Genomic DNA, 26,129 nt, shown 5'->3' with positions numbered 1-26,129 from the left:
CCTCAGTCTCTGACATCCATCTCTACCGAGTTCTGTCATTCCTGCCTCAACTGTATTTCTCTAGCCTTTCCTCTCTTTTTAATCCTGGTGTGATAGCTCTGGCTGAGACCCTTGTTGTCTCTTGCTCTCACACTATCTACCTCTTATCTCATCTTGCCTCTTTTAAATTCATATTCCACCCCAATTCTTTTTCTTTCTTTCTTTCTTTCTTTAAGATTTTATTTATTTATTTATTTGGCAGACAGAGAGAGAGAGAGAGCACGTGCGCATAAGCAGGCAGAGTGGCAGGCAGAGGCAGAGAGAGAAGAAGGCTCCCCACCAAGCAAGGAGCCCGATTCAGTACTCGATCCCAGGACCGAAGGATCATGACCCAAGCCGAAAGCAGCGGCTTAACCGACTGAGCCACCCAGGCGTCCTACCCAATTCCATTTCTAAGACAAAGATCTGAACCTGATATTTATTAGTGCCCCCCACCCCAACTTTCAGTGATTCACTGCTTGCAAAGAAGACAGGATTTAGTAACTTGGGCCTTTAAGATGTTCCACAGGTGGCATTATTCTAGCTCAAGTCATTGTTCACCCTTCACAACCTGTTAGACATGGGGTTGGCAACTCCTGCATCCTTCCCTAAGCACAGCATATCCCATATGTTGTCCCCTCTGTGTTTTCCTCTGTTCTTCCCTCAGTGTGGAACGTCTTCTCTGTGCCCTTCACTCTTCTCGCCACCTTCCCGTCCCAGCTGGAATTGGGTCTCAGTCAGATGGAAACGAGGACACCTGGGTTTTTGGCCAGAATGCCAGAATCAGTTGCTTCCCCTTCATAGAAGTCGTTGACTTCTAGTTTTCTCAAAAGTAAAATGAGGGGGCGCCTGGGTGGCTCAGTCATTTAAGTGTCTGCCTTCCGCTCAGGTCATGATCCTGGGGTCCTGGGGCAGGGAGTCTGTTTCTCCCTCTCCCTCTCCCTCTGCTATTCCCCCTGCTTGTGTCAGATAAATAAAACCTTAAAAAAAAAAAAAAAGTAATATGAGGAGATTGAAGTAGATGATCTTTAAGATCTTCTCAATTTCAATTTTTTTTTTAAAGATTTTATTTATTTATTTGAGAGAGAGAATGAGAGAGAGAGCATAAAAAGAGGGAGGGTCAGAGAGAGAAGCAGACTCCCCGCCAAACAGGGATCCCGATGCGGGACTGGATCCCGGAACTCCAGGATCGTAACCTGAGCTGAAGGCAGTCACTTAACCAACTGAGCCACCCAGGTGCCCCTAAAATTTCTTCTTTAAATGCCACATCTCCATGAAGCATTCCCTAGGTTTGTAGGCAGAATAAATCACTCCTGTTGTGTCCCCGTAACACTTTGTCTTCTGTAAACTTATGACCCTCAACTTGTGCATTCTGGTGGGCATATATGCACGTGACCACCTTGTGCTCCCCCAACAGGCTATAAGCTCGTCAAAGACCCCTGAGAATGTTTGACTCCGCTTTCCTTCTTTTCCCATCCTTGTCTACCCAGGTCTTGCTTGCATGTAGACTCTCAGTGAGACACACTGAGTGGTAGAGAAGATGCTCTTGGGCAGGCATATTTATGTAACACATGCTGTTCCTGGTCCTGAATATTCCCTTGCGTTTGGAAGGATGTGTTTTGGATGGTGAATGACAGAAATCGTCTATTGAACACACGATGGGATTTTCCTTCCTTTGTGACTTTATTATGGTCAGGTGACTTTCTGGAAAACACTTAACTTTGTAACACTTTGTATAAAAATGTGTTCTCTCTATGAGATGCTTAGAAGTAATTAAGTGTTTTGAGAAACATAGGAAAGCACTCCTGTTTTCTTCCTCCCTCTCTATCCTCCAGAGACTTGGACTATTTCAGTGTATTATTGAAATATTTGGACATTTAAAATACAGAACAGTGGCACCGAACATTTCTGGGAAAGCTTTTGTGGATGTGTTTCCTCCTTGGAAGTCAAAGCATCTGTGGCCTGCTGTATTGTTCCTAACGGCCAGATTTGATCATGTCATGACCTTGCTCAGAAGCTGTCAATCACTCCTTGCTTCCTAGAGAAGAAAAAAGAGGCCCTTTTTTTGTTTCCATGCCCATCTCTGGTCTTCTACTTCTAATCGCATTTCACAGTGTTTTTCTTTTATGTGCTCTGCTGCCCAGACAAAATCAGTTCCTCACTGTTTTCCCTTGTCCACGCCCTAGCTGTCTCGCACCTGCCTCTCTGCTAGGGTCCCCTGACCAGAGTTCCCGCCCTTCTGTGCCCATGACTACGTACCTGAACCTCACGTGTTTTTCAAGACCCAGCTCGCATTCCATTTCTGCTGCAAAGCTTTCTTTGATTTCCTCCCAGAATTCTGTTTTCATCGTGTTGGTCCCTATCTTAACTTTGTGTGCTATGTCTAGTTCTAGACTAGTGTCATCTGCCTGATGGGACCGAAACGTCCTTGGCGTCCCATTTCATGTCTGTGTGTGTTCTACTGCCCCTACCAGTGCTGTGCGGCCAGCTGAATCCACATGCGGTCGGTGGATATAAACAATGGATGGGTCTCTCTGAGCCATTTTTACATAGTGTATAAAGGTGTAAATGAATGACAAAGCTGCTCTGTTTTGCTGCTACACAATCGCATCCTAATCTAAAATATCTCCTCTTTAATTCTAGAATCCAGCAATATGCCTGAAACAAAAATGCCATTTTGGCTAAAACAGTTACATTTGAAATTATAATTCAAACCTGTCATGTTCTTTCTTAAGGTCCTCTACATTGCTGTTTCAGTCCACTGTATGTGAAAGGAAATGCTGAGTGTTAATCAATGGTTTTAGGTTTGAATGTAGTTTTTTGACAGTGATGTTTAATTTTTTTCCTTAGTGTCTATTTGTGTATGCTTTTATTTGCCACAAGCTACTGATTTTATGCTCTGTGCTTGTTTTATGTTGCAGATTAATATCCTTTCAAGAGTTCGTAGCATTTGAATCTGTCCTTTGTGCCCCGGATGCTTTGTTCATGGTGGCCTTTCAGCTGTTTGACAAAGCTGGCAAAGGAGAAGTAACTTTTGGTAAGGGCATGAGTGTGTGTGCACCTAAGTGAGTACAGACTTGTGTCAGCCATTTGTTTGTTTGTGTGTGTGTTTGTTTGTTTTCATCCCCAGGAATGAAGTGTAGGGAGAAGTTTTGCAGAGGTTAAGCATATCCCTTTTAACAAAGATTGTTCTTTGTTTTGAGCTCCAGATATCTTTCTGTTTGAAAACAAACAAACAAACAAACAAAAAAACAGATCTCTGGCTTAGTTTTGAAACTCTGGTTTAGTTTTAAAGTGAGGGAGGTTGTGCGTGACTTTTTCAGAGCCATAGACCATGGGAACTAGGCAGGACTTCCTTTCATTCCCTTCAGAGTCAGTGGTGCGTCCCACGGATAGGAGGAAGACGTCATCCACTGCCCACGAACAGAAGGTACCTGCGCCCCCAGCACTTACGGTCCTTACCTGGTTCCCACAGAGTAGTGCCAGGGCTCTGCCCAGGATAGGAGCTCAGGGCAGCACCAGAAGAACCTCGGTCTTCCAAGCCCTGTGTGCCCCCTTGCCTGGGTGGTTGTGCCTGCCTTGCTCCCGCCTTCTTTATGGTGAAAAGCCAGAACCCGTCTCACAGGGAGTAGCTGCAAAGCTGCAGAAAACCCAGAAGTCCTTTAAGTATTAGGAGAAAGGAAGCAGCGGGCCAGGAATAGGTTCTTTATTAAAAATAAACTGCTTCCTGACGTATGAAAAAAAGTGTACAAATAAACTTTTTTATGCTGAAGGTATAGATTGGCTGGAAAGTACCACAGTTTCCTTGGTCTGTGTGGTATCCAGTGGGTGCTCTTTGTGCACGTGAACCTGCTGTAGATAGCACTGCCAGTGAAAAACAGTCGAGACGTTTTGGACTTACACATTGTTGATGCAGGGGAGGTGGCTAAGGTACCCATTTCAAATGTCTTTATTCATAGTTTCCAATTCATTTAGACTTCTTGGGCTTTTCTTACTTGACGGATGGTGAGAAATGTACAGATGAGAGGAAAATACAGACCGTATCAGCATACCTTCTATTCTGGAATAGTTTGGAAATTGGAGACACTTAGCTCCTTCTACCTCTTGGCTCTGTTGTGCTTGAGCAAGTTAATCATCCTCTCAGGTCTTCATTTTCCTTCTCAGAAATGAAGACAATAGCTGCCTAAAGTACAGGTAAGGCAGTATAATAGACTTATTTTAGAAGCCTTCCCCCTTCTGTAGCCATTCATCCACATTCATTGGATATGGCAGTTATTTAAGGCTTGATCAACTGAGGCAAAACATGGACATGTGCCTGGTTTTGTTTTGTATACTCTAGAAGCTTAGATGCTTTCCGTGAATACTCCTTGAGGATTATTTCATATTTAAACATCCCAGGAATAACTTCAGTTTTTTCCTTTCCCATCAACCCAGTTTGTCTTAGTGTCACTGTAACCACAGCTTTTCAGTGGAACACCAATAAAAACATGTCCCCATTGAAACTGTGGAGTAACAGATGAGCAGCTGGCTCATGGTGGCCTTCATTGACGCAGTGAAAGCCAGTTTGATGAATACATTAGGACAGCGTTTCCTGGGGGTTTACAGAGGACCGGGGGCCGCACATCTGAGTGAGTTGGGCAGTGTCATGCACTCAAGCTCTCCTCCTTCCTGGAGCACATGTGGAGGCGGGGGTGCTGGGGCACCGGGGTGGAGACAGGGGCCCTGAGAAATGGCCTGCACGTGTTCTCCTTACGTCTGAGTGTGAAGCAGTAACGGGTATGGGTGGCACCAGCCGTAGACTGACCTGGTGGAGAAAAGAATCAGGAGACTGTCCCCCTGTGGGGAGGGAGGGGCTGTTGGTGTGAGCAGAAGGAAGGAGCAGGGGAAGAGGCAGGGGTGTGTGTGTGTGGGGGGGTCATCTGTGAGGTACAGCCGGCGCAGTAGCAGGAGCGTTCTCTGCTTCTTACTAGTGCTCTGTTGATGGGCAGATCGTTTCAGCCTTCTGAGTCTTATTTTCCTCATCTGCAGAATCAGGGTAGTAACAATCTGAGTTACAGAGCCATGTGAGGATTACAGGGTACACTGCATATAGAGGTGCTGTCTGGAGAACAAAGAACAGAGGCCTCTATAAAAATATTACTAAAAGAAAAAACTTGAGAGAGCAAAGGAGGATTTCTTTCTTTTCTTCTCCTCCTCCTCCTCTTTTTTTTTCTTTTTTCTTTTTCTTTTCCTTTTGTTTTTGTTTTTGTTTTGCATGTGTCTGTTTTGGGAAGCCCTGCACTTCCAACTTGCTGTTTAACCACGGGCCGGGTAGCTAGTCCTTTGCTTACCATCTGTTCTGTGTTAACACCATCTCATCTCTGAAGGCATAGGACATTGAAATGAGAAATCACGGTTTCTAAGGAGCTAAAATTCTAATGACAACATCAGTTGCGTATAACTTGTAGAAGAAATGCACATCTCCTCTCCCAGTGTCCTGCCCTCCACAGGCAGTTCGTTCCAGAACGTGCCTGTCTGTCGACAAAACAGAAACAGCGTATGTCCTGTATGCATTTATGTTGCGCTGATGGGGTCCTCACCTGGGGGTGTGGGGTCACACAAAGTAGCCTGGGCTTTTCTGAGCTATTCCTCCCTATTTGGGATTAAGCTGAAACTGATATACACTACAAACAAGAACCCAAATGACCATCAAATTACAAATTAATAGCTGACTTTTAACGTTTTTCGTAAGGTAGGGTCCTCCAAGAGAAGTGGGTGCTGTGTTTAGGAGGCTTTTACCCAGTAAACAAAATCACAAGGGAGATATGGCAGCCTAAGGAGTGTTTCAGCAGCAGGTATCTTCAGAAGAAGCTAGTAACAAGTATGTTTTACAGGAAACATATAATGGGGTTGGAGACACTTTTTTAAAAAATGGAGTTTGGGAGAAAAGGGGACTGACTTGGTCTCATAAGCCTGCAGAATTCAGAGCATCCCGATCTGTGACCTGGCAGCCTGTCTCTGTGAGATGTTGGAGATGTACCTAGTGACACTCCTACCTCCGCTTACGCCCTTAGCTCCTTGTAAACCCTTCACCCAAGAATGACCCTTTCATGTTTCAGAAGGTTGCCTGGGTGTGCCTCTTTGGGAGGGGTAATCATGAAGAGATAAGAGAAAAAGTTCTCCTTTCTTACCTCCCAGATTGTCTCCATTGGCTGTGGTCACGAGGAGAGCATTGTTTCATGGGACACAGATTGATCTGGGGTCTTCCCGTGGGCTGCAGGGCTGAGGGAGGAGAGTGTCCTCGCTTCCCCATACCTCCTGGCCTTGCATCCTGTCCAGAGGAGACCTTTTACCTTCTTGATCTGTACTTGTCATGGATTTCCACATGAGGGCTTGTTTGGAGCAGGGCTGGACGAAGCTCCTTAAGCAGCAGTGTTTGCTATAAGCCGCCGTACTCCTGCTCCCGCTAGTGCTGATTCTGGTACACACCGAACAAAACTCAGGTGGCGTGAGGGGCGGATATTCCAGTGTTACCTTTCAGTGAAGGCTTGCCCTGTTTCCTCTGAGGCCTTGTTTATGTTTGTCATGTTTTCATGTCTAGATACTCCTGTGTTTGCTGCATTGAAAAGATCTTGATTAGGCCAGTTTCATTCCTTTGATGTTTGTTATGTTTACTTGTTTCCTCTGAGGAAAACTGTATCTTTAGTGTTTTGTTCTCACCATGTTTTCTTGTTTTGATACTTGATATTTATAAGTGCGTTTTGAGATGTCAACAGATATGTACCAGGGTGTCCGCCTAAGAAGAAAATTCTAGTTAACAATTTGCAAAAACACTTTGTTCTGTTTTTATTTTATTTTTTATTCTATTTTACATGTGATAGTGAATTTTTGCTTTTAATTTTTTAAAGTATGCTTCTCACATAAACATAGTATACATACAGAAGAATGCACGTATCCTAAGTTCTCACAGAAACATAGCATGCCTACAGAAGAATGCACACATCCTAAGTGTACGTCTTGATGAACTTTTGCACAGTGTCTGTACTTGTTTTATCACCATCCGGGAGATCAGAAGGAGAATAGTGCTGGTGCTCCCTGGGCCCCTTTCCAGTTATCGTCCCCCAGGCCCAGTGCTAACCGCTACTAACAGCTAACATCTGTCATCGACTGGGTTTGCTTGTTTTTAAACTTGATAAAAATGAAGAGATACAGAACATTCCATCTCGCTCTGACTTTTGGTCAAATTTCATTTGTGAGAGTCAGCCATGTCTTTGTTGTATTTGTTTTCCCCCTTGTTCTTTTTCTTTGTTGTATACTATTCCTTCGCATGACTTTATCCTAATTTGTTTATTCATCTTACCACTGGTAGACATTTGCACATGTCCAGCTTCAGTAGCTGCAAATAATGTGCTTTGGATGCCATTTCATCTGTCTTTTGGGTTGGGGGTGTGGGGCCATTTCTAGGAGTAGAACTGTTGGGTCTTAGAAAAGGTGTGTGTTTAGCTTCAGTAGATACTGCCAGACAGTTTTCCAGAGTGCTTGTACCAGTGCATTCACACTTTAAGTGTGTGAGAGTTGTCGTTATCCTATGCCTTTGCTAACACTTGGTATTACCAGTCACTTTTATTTCAGTGATAGCTCATTATGTGGCTTTAATTTGCATTCCCTGACTGCTAATGGCTTGTGCAACCTTAAAAAAAGTATTTGCTTGCTATTTGTGTATTCTTTAGTGGTGTGCCGGTTTTTCTACATACAAGCTGTTGATGGGTTGTGTATCTCAGATATCTTCATTCTGTGACTTAACATTTCCACTCACTTAATAGGGCCCTAAGGAACACAAGTTCTGAAACTTGGGTAGTACAAATTATCGACATTTTCTTTTACAGATAGTGCTTTCTGTGTTCTATTTGAGAAATCTTTGCTTATATTGAGGTCCCAAAGATAAATCTCCTATGTTATCTTCTAGAAGTTTTTTGTTTGCCTTTCAAATTTAGATTTTTAGTCTTTCTAGAATGTGCTTGTGTTTTTTGTTTGTTTACTTTTGCATGTTGTGGGGGTCAAGATTCTTCCCCAAACCTCATGGATACCTAGTTTCCCAGCACAGTTTATTGAAACGATTGCTCTTTTATTGCCCTGTGGTGATACAGTGATCATATCATCTGTGGGTCTTTTTCTGCACTCTGTCCTATAATTGTCTGTCCACACCATTGCTATACTCTCTTAATTACTAAAGCTTTGTAATAAGTCTTGATTTCATGTGAATCTTCCCACTTTATTTTCTAAGATTATTTTGGCTGTTCCTGGCCTTTGGAATTATCAAAACAGTTTTAGAAAAAGTTGTCTTTACAAAAATCCTGCTGAGATTTTGAATGCTATTGCATTGAATATTTTAGTGTGTTTTTATGTATATCTGTATGTGTGTAAATTTTTGACTGCCTAAAGGGTTTTTTGGAGTAGTTAAATAAAAGCTTATTTATTCTTTTTTAAAAAAGATTTTATGTATCTATTTGAGAAAGAGAGAAATTCAGCAGGGGAAGGGGCAGGGGAAGAAGTACTAGCAGACTGCCCACTGAGCAGGGATCATCATGAGTCATGAGTCATGACTTCCTGACCTCATGGTCAGTCATAACTTGAGCTGATGTCAGATGCTTAATCGACTGAGCCATCCAGGCACCCCTAAATGAAACCTTGTTTAGTAATAAATGTTAGTCTGCCTGTTCCACCGCTATTTAGAAAGCATAAGATGATGGAAACTACAAATTTTGAAAGAGAGAAGAGATGATACATATCTATGTGATTGTCATCTGAAGATGCTAGTGTATGTCTGCCATTTTGTAGCTAGGTCTCTTGCCAGTAGGAGTCAGTGCTAAACCTCTCAGAAGGAAGAGAGCAGGAACAAGAGCCATATTTTATATGTAAGCTGAAGAGTAAGCATGATTTTTTAAAATATTCATGAATCTTTTAATAGATTTAAATTATGTTGACACGTTGAATATAATAAATGGAAAGAAACTTCAGAATTCTGTGAACTTGAACATCATTGATACTTAACTATCACATTAACATAGTGGGCAAGAAGGACATACAGAAGAGTAACTCATGGTGGAAAGCAAGCAAGGAAGGAAAAAGAGGAAATATTTGTTGATGGTCTAGTTATTTAACCAAAGGAAAGAAAGAATGAATAAAGTGATATTATACTAATTACATATTTCTACACCATTATTTGAGGAGTTGTTTATAAGAACTTCAGTTTATGATATTTAAGGCCTAAGACCTTATCTTTTTAAAATTATGTTTTTTGAGTATCAACATGATTTTCCTTTTTTTTTTCCTTCTTTTTTAAAGCATTTCTTCGCTGCTAGATCAGGAGCAGCACATTTTTTCTATGAAGGACCAGATAGTAAATATTTTGAACTTCATGGGCCTTAGGGTCTCTGATAACTAGTCAACTTTGCTGTTCCCATGGACAGTATGTAAACAAATGGGTTTGGTGGTCTTCCAGTAAACGTTTACGTACAGAAAGAGTTGGTGGGTCAGTGGAACATAGTTTTCCAACCTGTTCAGCAGACTAGTAACAGGAACATCTACAAGTTGATAATTTTAATGCTAGGCATTAAAGGATTAATAGAATGGGTAAGGTCTGGTAATATTGGGGTGATTACAGTGAGCTATGAAACAAAGAGTGTACTCCTCTGTGCACAGTATGGTTTGGTTGGCTTTATTGAGAAAGTGACTTTTGAGCACAGACTTGAAAGAGGTAGGGGGAATTGATCCTGTGGATAGGTGGAAGAAGGAGAGAGATTGTCCTAGACAGAAGGAAGAGCTGTTGTCTAGGTTTGAAGGCTGGAGTGCACTTGGCACAGTTGAGGACCACAAGGAGAACCTGTGTGAACTAAAAGAGTCAGGGAGAGCCTAGTAGGAAAGAAGCTCAGAGAAGTAACAAAGCTGATAAAGTAAGACCCTTTATAAAGATCAGATTAGGTGTTGGACATTGATGGTAAGTGACGGAGGAACTGTTGCAGGATTTTTTTTTTTTTTTTAAAGCAGAATTACATAATCTGATTTATGTTTTAACTGGATCACTCTGGCTGCTGTGTTGAGAATAGATCATGGAAGGAACAGAGTAGAGAGAGAGGGACCAGTTAGAAAGCTATTGCAGTAATCCACATGAATGATCACTGTGACTTGGACCTGAGTGAGTTTAGGGGTATTTTGAGGAGAAAATCAGCAGGGTTCTCTGATGGATTGGATGTGGGCTGTGGAAGAGAGAGGAGGCAACAGTGATTTCAAAGACTTTGGCCAGTTACAAAGTGGAGTCACCAACCAAGATGGGAAGGACTACAGGCTTGGGTGGGAGGAAAACAGGAGGTCACTTTTGGATGTGTTAGTTTCATGCCTCTTAGATATGTAAATGAGGTTGTCAAATAGGCACTTAGGTATATATGAGTGTGGAATTTGGGAGATAGACATTTGGTAGTTATCAGCAAATAGTGCTTAAAGCCATTTAATTGGTAGGGGCAAAAGAATTAGTAAAGATAGGGATATCTTTTAGATCTGACTATATTGTAAGACTGAAGATTATAAAATCTCCAGGGAACTTACGTTTTAGGTAGAAAGTAAACAAAAATTATATGATGTCAGGATAGACTATAATGTAAGCTAAGTGCTAGGAGGGTTAGAGGCCCTACGAGCAGTGCTAGAGGAGTGTCTGCGAATACCCAGGAGCTGTATGGCCTGTGAATGGCAGGAACTTGGAGCTATGGGGGTCTGGAGGTGAAGGTCACTTGGGAGGTGCTATAACAGACTCATGGAGGTCTGGGTTGGCCTTGTAATCTCTCTGGACCTGCCAGCGAATGAATCCTATATGACTAAATTGTGAGGGTATAGGGGGGTCCAAGGGCAGGAAGAAGGACCGGATAGTAGGTACCGAGCTTGTTCTGCTCCAAAGAGAGTTTTATATAATCTCTTGAGAGAAGGCAAGTACCTAACATTTTTATCTTTATCGATCACTTATTACCTACTTGCCTCTGGGCTAAGTGCTTTCTATGTAATTTATTACTTAATCCTCCCAATCTGGGAGGTCTGACCTATATAATTCTGATTTTACTGAAAGGAAATGGCCTTGGGAAGGTTAAGTAACTTGCCCACAGTTGTGGTTGCTGTGGTACAGGCCGGGTAGCAGCCTGATGACCGCCAAGGGTTTGCTGTTTACCGTGTGCTCCTGCCTCCTCCAGGGGGTGACTGTGCTCTGTGGGGCGGCCCTCAGGGGCTGACTAATCTGGAATAATTTTAGTCTTTATCAGACATGGGAGGGATTTAATAATTTTTCATGAAGAAGTAAAGAACTTTCATGAAGAAGTAAGCAACTGCATTTAGTTAGGAGTTTGTACGGCTGTAGCAGGAAGTAATTGTAAGGAAGAACATACCCGGATTAGAGTTCTCAGTAGACACAGAAAGTTGCCTTGGTGGCACAGTTGTCCAGGTAATTTGTTGAAATGCATTTGATATTGTCTCACCAAGGAAGCTTTATCTTTTGATGTGAACAGAATTCTAAAGTCGGGGAGGGGGGATTCATGGAGTGATAGGGGGTGGGAAAATGGTCTTCGTACAGGCTGAGGATGTTAAAGGAAGCCCTTGATTGAAATGAACACCTTGAGAGCTGTGGGCACAATATGATGGAGGAGGTCCCTGGGCAGGAGTTTTTAGTTAATAAGAGAGGAAGTTGGGAGGCCCGCAGGCTCTTCAGAGGACAGGGACCAGATCCAAATGATGCCTAGAAAAGATGGATTTTCTTGCATTAATTGGAGTGGGGCACAGCCAGAGGCAGACACGCCTATGGTCATTTTGTGGGCTTTCCAGTACCTCTGTGAGGCAGGCAGATGACCACTCTCATGTGAACAGAGGAATTGAAGGTCAGGGCTTAAAGGTGTGGTGTAGACACATTGCGAAGGGTAGTTTCCCAAACACTTTCATTTTCCCATGTTTCTTATTTGAGGATGCCAGGAAAGCAAAGCATTTTCCTTATGAATTTTAAGAAAGAGCTTGTGTTGTCGGGGCGGGGTGGTGGTGGTGGTGGTGGTAAAGAAACTGTTAATCCTGATGTATTTAGTGTGCCCACCAGTGACCCATCTCTTGATGATACTAATTTCACATGACCGATTCCAGCCCTTTGCTGGTTCTTTGGTTGTTGTATCTGCAGTAGGCCACAGGAACAGCCTAGCCCAATAGTAGTAGACAGCCTGAATCTTACTTTGGTCCAGTGAACGTCATAGGTGGACCCCCTGAAAACTCAAGAGTATGTTACTATACCATAGTACTTCTTAGGTTGAAATCTGAAATTTTTGCTTACTTGCATAATGCTAATACATGTTTTTCTCTTTAACTTACCTTTTGCATTCCAGTGAACAAAACTTCATGAGCTGTTTTATAACGCAATTTTAAAGTTATCGTTCTTAGTACGTGAGAGTAGCCCCCAGTTTCATTGTCTATGTGGCAGTGATGTGTGTAGGGATCTGCGGTTTTTAATTGAACTTTAAAGACAGGAATTCTCGAAAGACCAGGACTTCTTGTCTCTGGGGTTTTGGGTAAGTGTTGGAGTCCAAGAATGGCCACAGTTGTCAATAATGTCAATAATGTTCTGTCTAAATGAGCATTTACTTTTAGCAGATCTCAAAGAGGTCGTGATCTGCCAAAAGATAAGTGCTTTTTGTAAAGGGACAGTTTGAATGAATAGACATCTTATTTAAGACTTTTCTAGCTGTTAAAGACTTTGGTTGTGAAATAGTGGCATGCTTGGGAAGCTTTGACTGGCTTTCTGCTTCAGGTTCATCAGTTGACCTGGAGTCCAAAAAAAAACTAGCCCAGTCTTGCTCTTTTATTGGAAATTGCAGTGGCCTCTTGTCCTTTAATCTTCGCTGTTGAATGATATTGTGAGTTTTGGGTATCTTCAAGTAGTGGTGTTTCCTGTTTCTGTTAGTGTTATGTAAAAAAAAGATTTTCCTACCAGACAGTCACTTTTAAAGTCTAAAATTTTTACTATATTAAAGCTCTGCAAAGTCCTGCAGAAAAGTAAATCAGTTTAACTTTGTCAGACTTACTTCAACAGGACCTTTCTTTTGTCTTTGAGACCTAAACACAAACTCCAGAACTAATGAAGTGATTGATCTCTGATGCCTTTCTCTAGTTAATTCTTTGATATGGATGGTGGTGTTTGGAGGGGCCCTTTCTTGGTTCACTATTAGATTTTGTACTGGAGCATCTGCTGTGAAAGTGGAGTGGGCACTCTCTGGGAAACAGGCAGGCTAGCTGACATGACAAAATACGCGGAAACAGTCCACTTCAGTCATTTTAACTCAGGTTGCAGAAAATGATGAGCGCTAAAATTATGGAAATAAGTTTTGAAGGTATGCTCCCAAATTTATAATACATATAAAAGGCTAGAGGAATGTATGTAGTGGATTCGACGAGGACAGAACTTTAGCCATAATTTTTTAAACTTGCTGGGAAGATCATTTATTTTTATCTTTATAAAGGCACTTGGAAAATGAAATATTCCAGAGATAAGCAAGAGCAAAAATTGGTTAAGGGTTGAAAGGAGCATTATTTGGGGGAGGTTCTGATTTTGGGTTTCACAAAAATAGTGTTATTTTGCTGAAAGAAACTTACTGCCCTACAGTAGATTTAGTTTATATTATTTTGGGACTCAAGTCCATTTTCTTATACACATTCCAGTAGAGAATGAGAATATTGGATAAGAACAGTGTGTGTCTTGAAAGTAAATAACTTCCACATTGATAAGAATTGTGGCATGCCTCGGTGCTGAGTGTCTTGCCTGAGATCCCAGAGACTGTTCAGAAGCTGTTCCAGTTCATTGGGTCAAAAATCCACTATTTACGAAAAGCTAAATACGGATTTGCACAATTGACCATAATGGCTTCAATTTTGAAAGATAGTAGTATCAGGGAGCACTTCCAGTTGGTGGGATAATTTGAGAATCGTCCATGCTCAAATGGCTAAAATATTGTACTTTTTGCTACTTCATCACTCCATTTTAAAAATAGGGAGGGGGGATAAAGGCCTGTTGAGAAGGTGGGAGAATGTCAATAGGAGAGTAAATCACAATAACCCTGTGAAGCCACTCCTTAGTTAACAACTGCCTGAAGGTTAACCGTACTTCAGGAGCCTGTCAGCGTGGAGAGGCTGACTGGGGGATTCTGCCCCTGTTTGCGTGGATGTGTGCGCACGCACGTGTGGGTCAGGTGGAGGGAGAAGAGGACTTGTGAATTGGGTAGAAGGTGTGGAGAACGGAAAGCCAGCAGTAAATCCTAAAACTTGGAGCACTGGGAAAATTGTACTATTTTAAACTGTACTGCTCACTTAAAAATAGTAAAATTATACCATTATTCTTTCAGTATGAGGGAGAGATAAAAATACAGTTTTTCCAAATTGGAAAATTTGCTGTAATCTTGCTGCTAATGACTGATTTCTTCCAACAGTTGCAAGGCAGTTTTTGCTCTGATAGGTTGATAAAGGAAACAAAATCAAGAACATATTGGAAGTTCTCAGAGAAAATTACAGTTTAGGTATGTGTTGGGGGTGGATAGTTAGACATTTTAATTGAAATAAAACAGTTTTATACTAATATGGGATCACTGTGGGTGTACATTTGTAGTACATCTGCTCTTGAAGCATTTCAGTAGGGTTAAATGTATGTTAATGCTTTTGCAAGAAAATCATTTTTGATCACATCCGTCTAAGGAAACTGACTGAGGAAATTGGTTTTTTAGACAATACAGATATTATGCTTGCATTTAGAGAATGAATTAGGAATTCTGTACTCCCTTAAAATTTTCAAAGACTTGGAATTTTTTGGTTGTGGTCTTCTCTAGTGGTGAGGAAAGTTAATGGTAATTAGTACAACAGATGATTAAAGCAAACACATACCTGGAGAGTGACCACAGTCTCCTCTATGCCTCCAGACATTGTTTTACGGCACCTACTTTTGATACTATGAAATACTGCTCATGGTTTGGTTTATCTGTTTGAAAACACCTTGTCTAGCATGTGTATCAAAAACATCTCAGTTGACCTTTCACTGTTTATTGCATATGATAAAAGATGAATATCAAGTGCTAGGTATCTGCCAGGCTTTAACCTTTTTTTTTTTTTTTTTAAATTTTTGTGAAGCAGCGTTTATACTGTGATGAGTTAAGCAGTGTGGTAACCCCAAGGATTTATAGCTCCATCAGATTTTAGAATAGGAAGGATTCTTACCAGTAAGGCAGACCATGGGTTTTGGTTGTAATAGTGTGGAGGTGTTCATTACCACTGTGGACTTCCTGGCTCCCTCTCAAGTCTGCAGAATCAAAAGCTTAGGGCGTGGGGCTTGGGAATTTGTTTTAAACAAGCTCTCCAGGGAATGTCAGTTTTGACCATAGTTGAACAATGGCTGCTGTAGTTCATGGCTTTCTTTCATGGCTATGGAAAGAAGCCCAGAGTGGGGTGGAAAGTGACTGGTTTTTCCAGAACCACAACTTTGCCTTCTACACCATGAGAAGGACGATCTTTTTCTCGGATGCCCATGACCTCAGCAGAGTAGTTGCATCCCTTTCTAAGTACTGGATTGGAAGAGGTGCACATTAGCTCTCATTAGCTCTCTGGCACCGCGTTTATATGACTTCAGTCTCCTCTTGGGCCCAGCCTGCCTGCGTGTGTGCGCGCAGAGTGCGTATGTGCTTAGAAAGATACTTACCACCGCTGTACCTGTGTGTTGAGAATAATAATAATAAAAAGTTTCAGGGGCTTACAGGGAACTCAGTTTTAATGAGAGGGGCTGCATGTGTGAAGTACTTACTCTTTACTTACTCTCTTTTAATGGCACCCATTTTCCCCCTAGAACTTTTTGAGCGAGTGTGAATTGTAGCCACAATACTTCTTTCCTCTTCAGACCCTTAACTGTGATTAATATAAAAAGGCACTTGTCAAAAGGGTTTGAAATGGCAGCCTTGATCCTGGAGCACATGGAGGTAGAGATGGGTCTGCATCCACTCGCTCCATTATGTTATTTAACTTACCAGTTCAACAATTTGTCTTCTGCTCTTTGCTTAAGAGACGATGGCCGTGTGAGCTGTTGTTAACTGTATCAGCAGGGTGGGATATTATTTCCCTTAGAGCGAAAGCACAACTTTCTTTGAGGATTTAGTGCACGTTAGGAAAGCACCCCAATGAAGCCGTTCCGAGCTGAAGTGCAGGTTGTTCGGCAAGTCTCCCTCTGCCTCCGAGAGGGATTACTTTGAGGTTTAATAAACATCCTTTTTGTGTTTATTGTATTAATGAAATTTTTTAGGATCCATGAGAGAGATGATGGTTCAGTGTTTTAAATAATGTAGCTTGATGAACCTTTTTTATTTGAATGGGAAACTCGTTTTCGTTGATTTGCAGCTTCAATAAGTGAATCTTTTGGAAATTAAAGTGCATTAATTTAGTTATTCTGTATGGAAACAAAAACATAGAAAGTTAAAATTTGCATAAGTGAAGACCTTGATGATTTCAGATTATAGTGTGGTGGAGGTTAAGGAATAAGAGCCCATAGAATTTGTAAAAAACAAATTCAGTCTAACCACTTAATGGCATGTGCAAGTAATTTGCCAATTAAATATTTCTTGTTATCTGAAAGATTTAAAAGTAAAGAGTGGAGGCTCTTAATCTTTCTTAATTTTGTACTTTCAGAAACATAATAGAAAATTACTAAATTTTTGATCACTTTTCTTTCAAAAATTTAATATATGAGCTAAGAGAAGGATGGATTTTAAGTATTTGAGGAAAATTATTGCTTTTTGAGAAATGTATAAACTATGATATTTCCAAATCACACTGTGCCTGATTTTTTAGGTATCATTTATAAATATTTGATTCCCAGATGACAGTTTTCATTATAATTAAGACTTCAGATTTTGGAGTTTTACCATTTTGATGGTCACCTACTATGTTTAGAACCTGTGCTAGGCATACTTAGCTCCACACAGCACTCTGAGGTAGATATTTTATTCCCATTTTACAGAGAAAATTGAGTCAGAGTTAGTAATTTGCTTAATGTCCCTCATTAGTAAGAGGCATATCTGACAGTCCTAAGTTTTTTAAACAACAGTTTATTGAGATAAAATTTACCCACTTAAAGCATATATAATTCAGTGGTTTCTAGTATATTCATAAATTTGTGCAGCCATTGCCACAGTCAATTTTAGAACATTTTTGTTACCCCGAGGACATGTTTATCACCCCATACCTTAGCATTCCTCACTCTTTGCCTGTTATGAATAATGCTACCATGAACATTTGTGCACAAGTTTTTGTGTGAACATATGTTTTCACTTCTCTTGGATATATACATAGGGGTGGAATTGTTGGGGTATTTGGGAACTATGCGATTTTCCAAAGCGACTACATGGTTTTACATCCCCACCAACTGGGTATGAGGGTTTTGGCTTCATACCCTCATCAGTACTTGTTATTTTAGTGGGGATGAAGTGGTTATCTCATTGCGGTTTTGGTTTGCATTTCCTTGATGGCTGATGATGTCGAGCACCTCGTATGTGTTTATTGGCCATTGTATGTCTTTTTCGGAGAAATACCTACTCAAAATCTTTTGCCATTTTTAAAGCTGGGTTATTTGTCCTTTTATTATTGAGTTACAAGGCTTCTTTATATGTTCCAAAGTTCTTTATCAGGTACATGAGTTGCAGAATTTTCCTGCCATTTTGTAATTTGTCTTTTCACTTTGCTGATCGTTTCCTTTAGAGAACAAAAGTTTGAAATTTTGATGAAATCCAATTTATTATTTTCATGTGTCGCATGTGTCATAATAAAGATCATTGTTAATCTTGAGTCAGAGAAATTTATGCCTGTGTTTTCCAGTAAGAGCTTCACAGTTTTAGCTCTTATACTTAGTTCTTTGCTCTATTTCGAGTGAGTTTTTGTATATACTGTGAGGTAGGGTTCTAACTACTTCTTATTTTATTTTATTTTATTTTTTTGTTAAAAAGACTAATCTTTCCATGTTTAATTGTCTTGTCATTCTTATTGAAAGCAAGTGACCAAAAACACGTTTAATTTCTTGACTCTTAGTTCTTTTCTGTCGGTCTTATATCAGTACCATGCAGTATTGATTACTGTATTTTTGTAGTAAATTTAAATTACAACTTTGTTCTTTTTCAAGATTGCTTTGGCTCTTCTAGGTCTCTTAAATCTCCATATGAATTTTAGGGTCAACTGGTCTATTTCTGCAAAGAAGCCAGCTAGACTTTTGATAATGGATCTACTGAATCTGTAGATCACTTTGGGGTAATACTGCTACCTTAACAAATTAAGTCTTCCAGTCTATGAACATGGAATATTTTCCCATTTATTTAAGTCTTTAATTTCTGTCAACAGTGTTTTGTAGTTTTTGGAGTATGAGTTTTGCGTGTCTTGTTCAATTTATCCTTAAGTATATTTTTTCTTTTTGAGGCTATTATAAATGGAGTTATTTTCTTAATTTCATTTTTTGGTTGATTACTTTTGGTGTCTAGAAACACAGTTGATTTTTGTATATTGATTTTATATCCTTTAGCCTTGCTGGATTCATTTTTAAGTTCTAAGAGTTTTTTAGTGGAGTCCTTAGGACTTTCTACAGACAACATGATGTTGTCCATGACCCAGTTTTAAAAATTTACAACTTTTTCTGCTATAACATACATACTCTGTAGCCTGAGAAATTTATTAACTTCGGAGAAATTACTTGACTTTTTGAGGTTAAGTTTAGGAAAGAAACAGTTGCCACAAACAATTGCCAATAATTGTCTTTTTGTAATCTTTAAAAAAAGTACGGTGGACATTTAGGCTGGAAACATTTATGGGGAAAGCAAAGTCTCACAGATAAACTCAAAGGATCCTTGAGCTTATTTGGTAAGTCTTGCTTTAAATAATACCACCATTATTTGGTGATATTATGGGAACTGTATGCCTTCCAAACATTGTTTGGCACAGACTGAAATAACAGTGATTATACTTTAAGAGATAAGCATTCTAATTTGTTTTTACTTTCAAGAGTAGTGGCTGCGCTAAGAAAAGTATGACTTTAAATACCTAAAACACATAATGTGGTGCCTCATTCCTATTTCATTGGTAATTCAGTTTTGCTTCTTGGCCTATTTGACCTCTACCTGGGGTTACAGCTTTAAGTCCTTGTGTTTTAGACCAGGATAGACCTTCTTCTCATTCTTTTTAAGTTAGTGATAAATCTGTCCTCTGGTGCTTATTTGAAAGCTATCAACGGATGAAGTATGAATTATCGTTACATATGTAGCTCAGTGAACCAAATACGTAACCAAAAAGCCTAGAACATTTGGGTTTCAGAACATTTGGGGTTTCCTCTTTCCCATCCAGGAATACAAGTTAGGTTTGGAAAGGTCAGAGAGTGGAAAGGTTTAGTGATAGGGTGGCCTTCAGGTTGATTCCTGGAGACTTTTATGGTAAAGCTCGTGGAATTTGCAGTGGGATCCAGAGTCCAGAGCAGAAATTGGAAATTGCTTTGGTTTTTAGTTTCTGATTTTCTAACTATAAAATAGGAAGGGTACTCTTTACCTTTTTGTTGCCTTACTAGGCAGTCAGATCTCCAACAATCAAATGTTAGAAGAGAAAGCTCTTTGTACCTGCTGAAAGGAGAAAAGAATATTAACCTGAGGTGATATTACACTGCCTTCCAAAGTGAAGGGGGGAATTCCAGGACCCATTGTGACTCTTGGCTCACGGATGTTTGTGTTCATGAAGTGAAAGGAAAGTTATAGAGACAAAGCATTTCAGAAGACAAAGGCCCCAGAATGACTTAAAGAACAGGATGAAGTAATCATTGACTTGGGAACCTGTTCAGTACTTTTGTACAAAATGTGTGAGTTTTCCAGAGTGGCAAAACTTGATATTTTACTTCTTTAAAAGAGTTGATTAGTGATGAAAACGAGTAGAAATATTGGTAGTTTCTTTTTAGGAAGAATCCTGCTCCCCTCTTGCACAGTCATCTGGTCTCTCCAGTTACAATGGCCTGGCAGTCTTAAGATATTTGAATACATAAACCTCTATTAGGTGAATTAGGAAAGTGTAAAATGAATTTTGTAGAAATTGTACCAAATGGTTTTTTTTAAAAAAAGCCCCTGGGTCTTTTTCTCTGCAGAGTCCCATGAACAGTTCTTCTTCCACAGCAACCTTTTCTTCACCATAAGTGTGGCGTCAAGTTCTTGGGGTTTAAAAATAATATTTGGTCTGGCAAGTGAGGCCAGCGTCTATAACTGCCTGGAGCAGGATCTGTCATGTCTCTGTGACCCTGGGTGGCTTTGGTCCAAAGTACTCTGATTGGACCCTTAGTTCACTTCAGAGGAAATGAACCCTTTTCCATGCTGTTGCTCTCCACTGAAAAACTCCCTCACAGATTTATCTGGATAAGTCCTTGGCAGTCTTCAGGATCCCGATCATGTTTTGTCTTCTCCAAGAAGCCTTTTTCTCTTCTAGAAGGGCCCCCCTCCTGATGGCTTCTGTTTCCTTGCCACGAGGAACTCCTGCAGGTGAACACTTCCTGTGGTACTGTGAGGGTCTGCTGTTTAGTTGTTTCTTATGGATTAGACTTGGATACAGCAGCACGCCTTCTCCCACTGTCCGGCTTCCCACATGGCGAGTATACTGTGCACAGTGACTGTGCTGCTTCCGAGCTGTCAGTTAGCTAGCTGAGCCCTGGCGTTCTTACCATAGCCAGATTGTCAGGGCAGCTGAGAGCTAGTAGAGGGACCACATTCTCAGGGTCATGTCCAGTGGAGCCCGTCCAGCTCCTGGGAGCATCAGACGCCTGGGACGTGAAGAGGAGGTCATCCACTGGGTTGCACAGTGTGGCAGCCCTGTGAGTCCTGTTGTGTCTATAAGTGGCCTGTGTCTACATGTTACTGGATTACATTCGCTGGACTGGAGACTCTTTCCTACCTCCATCCTGTCATATGTTTGTCTCTCAGTGAGAAGTTAAAAATTAGGAAAGAGTGAATCTAACTTTTCCATAACTTTTTGGGGCAGTTTTTTCAAAAATGAGATCTTAGACCGTAGACCGACCCTTGTATCAGAAACACTAGCTATTCTGGTTAAAATGCAGACCCTCAACCCTCCTGATAGATAGGAGTCAGTCTAGGAGTGGAACTGAAGACTTTACTAAGCAGGACTGATGATTCATAATATGTACCTCCCTGAAATCTTAGGAAATGATTGTGTGTGTGTTGTGTTTCTTTTAAAGATTTTATTTATTTGAGAGAGGGAGAAAGAGAGAGAAAGAGAGCATGAGTGGGAGGAGGTCAGAGGGAAAAGACGACTCCTTGCCAAGCAGGGTGCCCGATGCGGGACTCGATCCCGGGACTCCCAGGATCATGACCTTAGCCGAAGGCAGTTGCTTAACCAACTGAGCCAGCCAGGCGCCCCTGGGAAATGATTGTTGAAATAGCTTCTCAGTAAGTGGGATCTATAGTGCCTCAAAGGGTTAATGCCACTGTCTTTAACCTGTTGCTCTATTTGTCAACATTTACTGACTCATTTAAATTCTATTTAGTAGGTAGTTGCTCTAAACCTACTAAACCAGCCATGGTGGGAGAATCAGATGTGAACAGAAGGCCCTTTGCTCTGGAGGTGCTGATCATCTAGGTGGAAAGAAAAGATACACAATAAATACATGCACTCACAACACATATCTGCTTATATATACATATTTTATAAATATATCTTGAAAACTGATTATTACCAATGGTACAGGTCTGTAGGATTGACAGTACATGGTGTTATGTCTTCGGGATCACATATAGCTCTGCGCTTTAGAGTGACTGGATGTCAGTACTCCAGGCAGGCTTCATAGGAGAAAGCAGCTCTGTGGAATAGTGGCAGAAGGTGCTCGACTTAAGGGTTCAAAGTTCATGTTTTGAATTCAAGTCAGAGCCTCTACCAGGCAGTAAATGTTACTTTAATTATAGAAAAACTAAATAGGTTATGGTGAGGCATATTTTAAATTTATTTACTAATTTTTGAATGACTTAAATTTATGCACGTATTTTTCCAGTTTTAGACCGTAAATATATTAAAATGAGTAATAAGTGCCATAGCTTTAGATACCAGCATTTGGCTACTACGGTCTGTTACTTTCTATGGGACAGTGAAGGAGAGAGAGGTTCGGAAAAAGAAGGATGTCATTTTTGATAGGTATGCAGGATTATTGCATGAAACTTTACTCCACAAGCATGCTTGGCAGAAAAGTGGCTAGGACACTGTTCTTGCTTGCATTTTATTATGCTATGAAATGTTTACTTATAGTGTAAAAAATTGTGTTTTTTCTTTTGGTCCCATCTTTGTCATTTGAACATCATCTCCCACTAGATACTTTATTGGTCTAGGTTAGAAGATGGTGGGAGCCTTCCCGGAACCTCTGTGGGGCCTGCTTCATGCAGAGGTGTGGAAATGGAGAATGGAAAGGAGCCACGGATTTTCTGGGGGCACTGTCTCTTGTACAACTTGTGCGTAGCACCATTAGAACAGTCCCTGGCACACGAGCAGTGTCTGAGAAAGGTTAGTCACTGGAATTCGGGATTAGGAATTTCTTCTCGGATGTTTAGAGCTGTAAAGAAACTTGTTTTTCCTGCTTAATTTATTTCATCAAGGATGACCATTACCCCCACTCTCTTGGGTGGGAGGGGGGGTCTTTCTTTCTTTTTTTTTTTTCTTTTAAACACCAGTTCTTGTTTCACTTCCTTTTTCCTTATGTCCTCTCTGTTTTTCCTAAAAGTGGGAAGGCAGAATAAAGTCAGAGAAATTAAGGGTCGTACTTTAAAACTTCTAGTGTGGGCGCCTGGGTGGCTCAGTGGGTTAAAGCCTCTGCCTTCGGCTCAGGTCGTGATCCCAGGGTCCTGGGATCGAGTCCCGCATCGGGCTCTCTGCTCAGCAGGGAGCCTGCTTCCCTCTCTCTCCCTCTGCCTGTCTCTCTGCCTACTTGCGATCTCTGTCTTTCAAATAAATAAAATCTTAAAAAAAAAAAAAATAAAAAATAAAACTTCTAGTGTTACTCTCCTCATTAGGGCCAGCCTGAGATTTTCTGTCACCTTTTATAAAATTTATGCCCAGTGTAGTTCTGATTTTTACTGCCTTCTCTGTGTAGGTAAACACCCATCCTTCTGCTGATGGCAGCACTGCTGTTTCTTCATAGCCAAACTTAAAAAAAAAAAAAAAAAAATCCTGGAAATGTTAAAAGCATGGAATAAAAACTTGGGGTTATAATGCGCTAGAAGTAGGAGATTTGGGGGAACAGTGGAAACCTGTGCCAAAGTTTTTGGCTCCTTTCAGAAACCTAAAGGATTATCTTCTTTTTTCTTTTTTAAAATAGGTGCAAAGGGGGGGAAAAATCCCGAAGTTATCAGGCATAGCTTGGTCATAAAAGTGAGCAGGTTTGGTAGATATATTTAAGGAAGTGAAGGCCAGGACAGAACCTCATTAATATAATAATATGTGTCCCTCTGCCTTCCACACACACATTTTTGTTGGGAGAGAGAGACTTGTAAAGAGAAATGTGAAGCTTTAGAAAAAGCAGGTTTTCCCTGTTCTTGTTTTCTTTGTCAGTTTTCAGACGATTTGTGATAGAGGCCCAAATGAGGTAAAGGATCAGTACAAGTACATTTGGTGCCCATCTGAAACGGGATTCTGTGGGCACGTGCAGTGCCGAGTTGAAGAATTGGGCTTTGGACTCTACTCCCCATCACCTTTGTCTTCAGGTGCCTTTCTCTCATGACCAGTGGAACTTCTTAAAGCTCAGATAGAGTCTTAGCACTGTTGAATATGTGCTTCAAGATCCATCTAACTGATTTCTAAATCCTCAATAATTTTAAAAAATGGAAGTGTATTTAGCATACAGTGTTGTATTAGTTTCAGGAGTACAACATAATGACTTAGCAATTCTCTGTATATTCAGTGCTTACCATGATAAATGTAGTCACCATCATGTGTTCCTTAAATTCCACATATGAGTGAAGTCCCATGGTTATTTGTCTTTCTCTCTCTGACTTATGTCACTTGAAGACAACACAAACAAATGGAAGAATATTCCATGCTCATGGATTGGGAGAACCAATATTATTAAATCATCAAGAACTTTTTAATGACTTGAAAAAGGACTATATTGAAGACTTGTATAGTGCTGTATGTGTTTCTATATGTGTATATGTGTTTCCTGCCACTAACAGTTGAATTATGTCCCCTGTGTTTAGAAAATAATATTTGTTGAAACAAAATATGTGAGATGATGATACTAGGTTTAAATTATTATTTTGGTTTGGTTTCCCACTTCCTTCTAGGTGCATGAGCGGACACACGCACACATGAGTGTATATGTTTGTGTGACTTCTTGATTTTTTTTTTCCTCTTTATTAGTGGGACTTTTAATTTTGGGTTCTTCACTAATTCATGAAGATTCCAACTTTTATTTTTGCTACGGTTTTATAACCTGTGTTGTTTTAAAATTGAATTATTTTTGTAAGAGGAAAATAACAATATCCTTTTAATAACTTACTATATAAGGATAAATCTGATTTGTTTTAATCAGTCTTTCTTTTCTCTTTTCAGAGGATGTTAAGCAAGTTTTTGGACAGACTACAATTCACCAACATATTCCATTTAACTGGGATTCAGAATTTGTGCAACTACATTTTGGAAAAGAAAGAAAAAGACACCTGACATATGCAGAATTCACTCAGTTTTTACTGGTGGGTCCAGCTCTTAAAGTGTAAATAAGTAAAACTGGGATCCTGATTTACCTCAAAATCACTAACCTGGCCAAACCATCCTATTTGAAAGTATTTCTTTATTAGTATGTAAACAAAATATCACTAAATGGGTTCTTACAGACTGTGTAGAATCCCTTCTTGTGGAAAGGAATATGCATTGAGGCCCAAGGAAATCAAGTGATTTGCTGAAAAGTCATATAAGTCGGGGAGGGGGCAGGATTGGAACTTGAATTCTTGACTTACGACTAGTTCCGCTGTTTGCCGATATTTTATTTTCCTTTGAGGGATGACAGACACGTCATCATCAGCCTCTAACTATAGAATTATTTCACTTGAGGCCTTTTATAGACAAAGGCACTGAGTCTGCAACTTGACTATAGATTGAAATCACCGGGGGAGCTTTAAAAAACAACTGGTATCTGGGTCCCCCACCTCTAGAGACTAGATTTGACTGGGCAGGGGGGCAACGAGAACCTGGGCATTGGGATAGTGAAAGCTTCCCAGGTGCTTCTAATGTGCAGCTAAGTGTGAGAAGCGCTGTTCAGAGAGCACCTGCTGTCCATACCCAGGGTTAAACTCGGGGTGGTTTACATTTCTGGGGTTCACCTTCCTTGGCCTCGTCCCTCTTGCCTTTCTCTCATCACCACCCTTGCCCCATTATGGTCTCACCATTTTGCCACTGATGAGGTCCGTGGGCGAGTAATAACAAAATATGATTGCGGTTTAGTTTTCCTCCTGAAGCACAATTTTTAAAATGTTTTAATTCCAGTATTAACAGTTACTAGAGGTCAATATCTGTATGGTATGTAGGCTCTATGATAAACCACTCTTTCTTTTGGACTTCGATGCATTTGTTTTGTTTCTCTAACGATTAAATTTTATTTATGTTTTATTAAATATAATTTTAAAAGACTCACTTAAGGCCATTACTTTGCTGTGTTTAAATTCTTGGTCTTGAGGAAAAATTTGCCAGGGAAATTACCTTCTTTCCTTTGTCACTAGAAATGTCTTCGGGGGTGGGGGGGGCTGTTTCCTGATGCCTCTGTTTATTTCCTGTGCTCAGCACTTTGCCAGAGCCCTCTGAGGAGTGGTTGGAAGCTGGAGTGTCGGGGTGGATGTGGAGGGCTCAAGAGCGCACACGCAGGCCGCCATGTGTGCTCTTTCAGTCAGCGTTTTGTGGGATCTGTTCTCAGGCACCAGCATATGTAATAGGTTGACTTTAATAGGACTTCTCTTTTTGACTTCTGGTGGTTTTGTTATGATACGTATAATTTGCCATGCTATTTATTTAGTTTGCTTTTATGTGCCAGGCCT

At 40.5% G+C, this 26,129-nt stretch overlaps 1 protein-coding gene across 4 annotated transcripts in view; it reads left to right on the top strand.

Moving 5' to 3' along the window:
• The window catches only part of SLC25A13 (solute carrier family 25 member 13), a 180,364-nt gene that overhangs the window by 64,191 nt on the left and 90,044 nt on the right, over positions 1–26,129 (top strand). For 3 of the 4 annotated variants that reach the window (XM_059171174.1, XM_059171175.1, XM_059171173.1), the window contains exons 4-5: positions 2,940–3,055; positions 24,655–24,794. In XM_059171174.1, the coding sequence (XP_059027157.1) occupies positions 2,940–3,055; positions 24,655–24,794 (256 nt within the window). The remainder of the gene's footprint in view (positions 1–2,939; positions 3,056–24,654; positions 24,795–26,129) is intronic. The other variant, XM_059171177.1, reaches the window with a different exon arrangement.

The sequence above is a fragment of the Mustela lutreola genome, chromosome 4 (genome assembly GCF_030435805.1).
Source record: "Mustela lutreola isolate mMusLut2 chromosome 4, mMusLut2.pri, whole genome shotgun sequence".
Lineage (NCBI taxonomy): Eukaryota > Metazoa > Chordata > Mammalia > Carnivora > Mustelidae > Mustela > Mustela lutreola.
The sequence above is the reverse complement of the archived record's forward strand: the minus strand, read 5'-3'. Positions and strand labels throughout refer to the sequence as shown.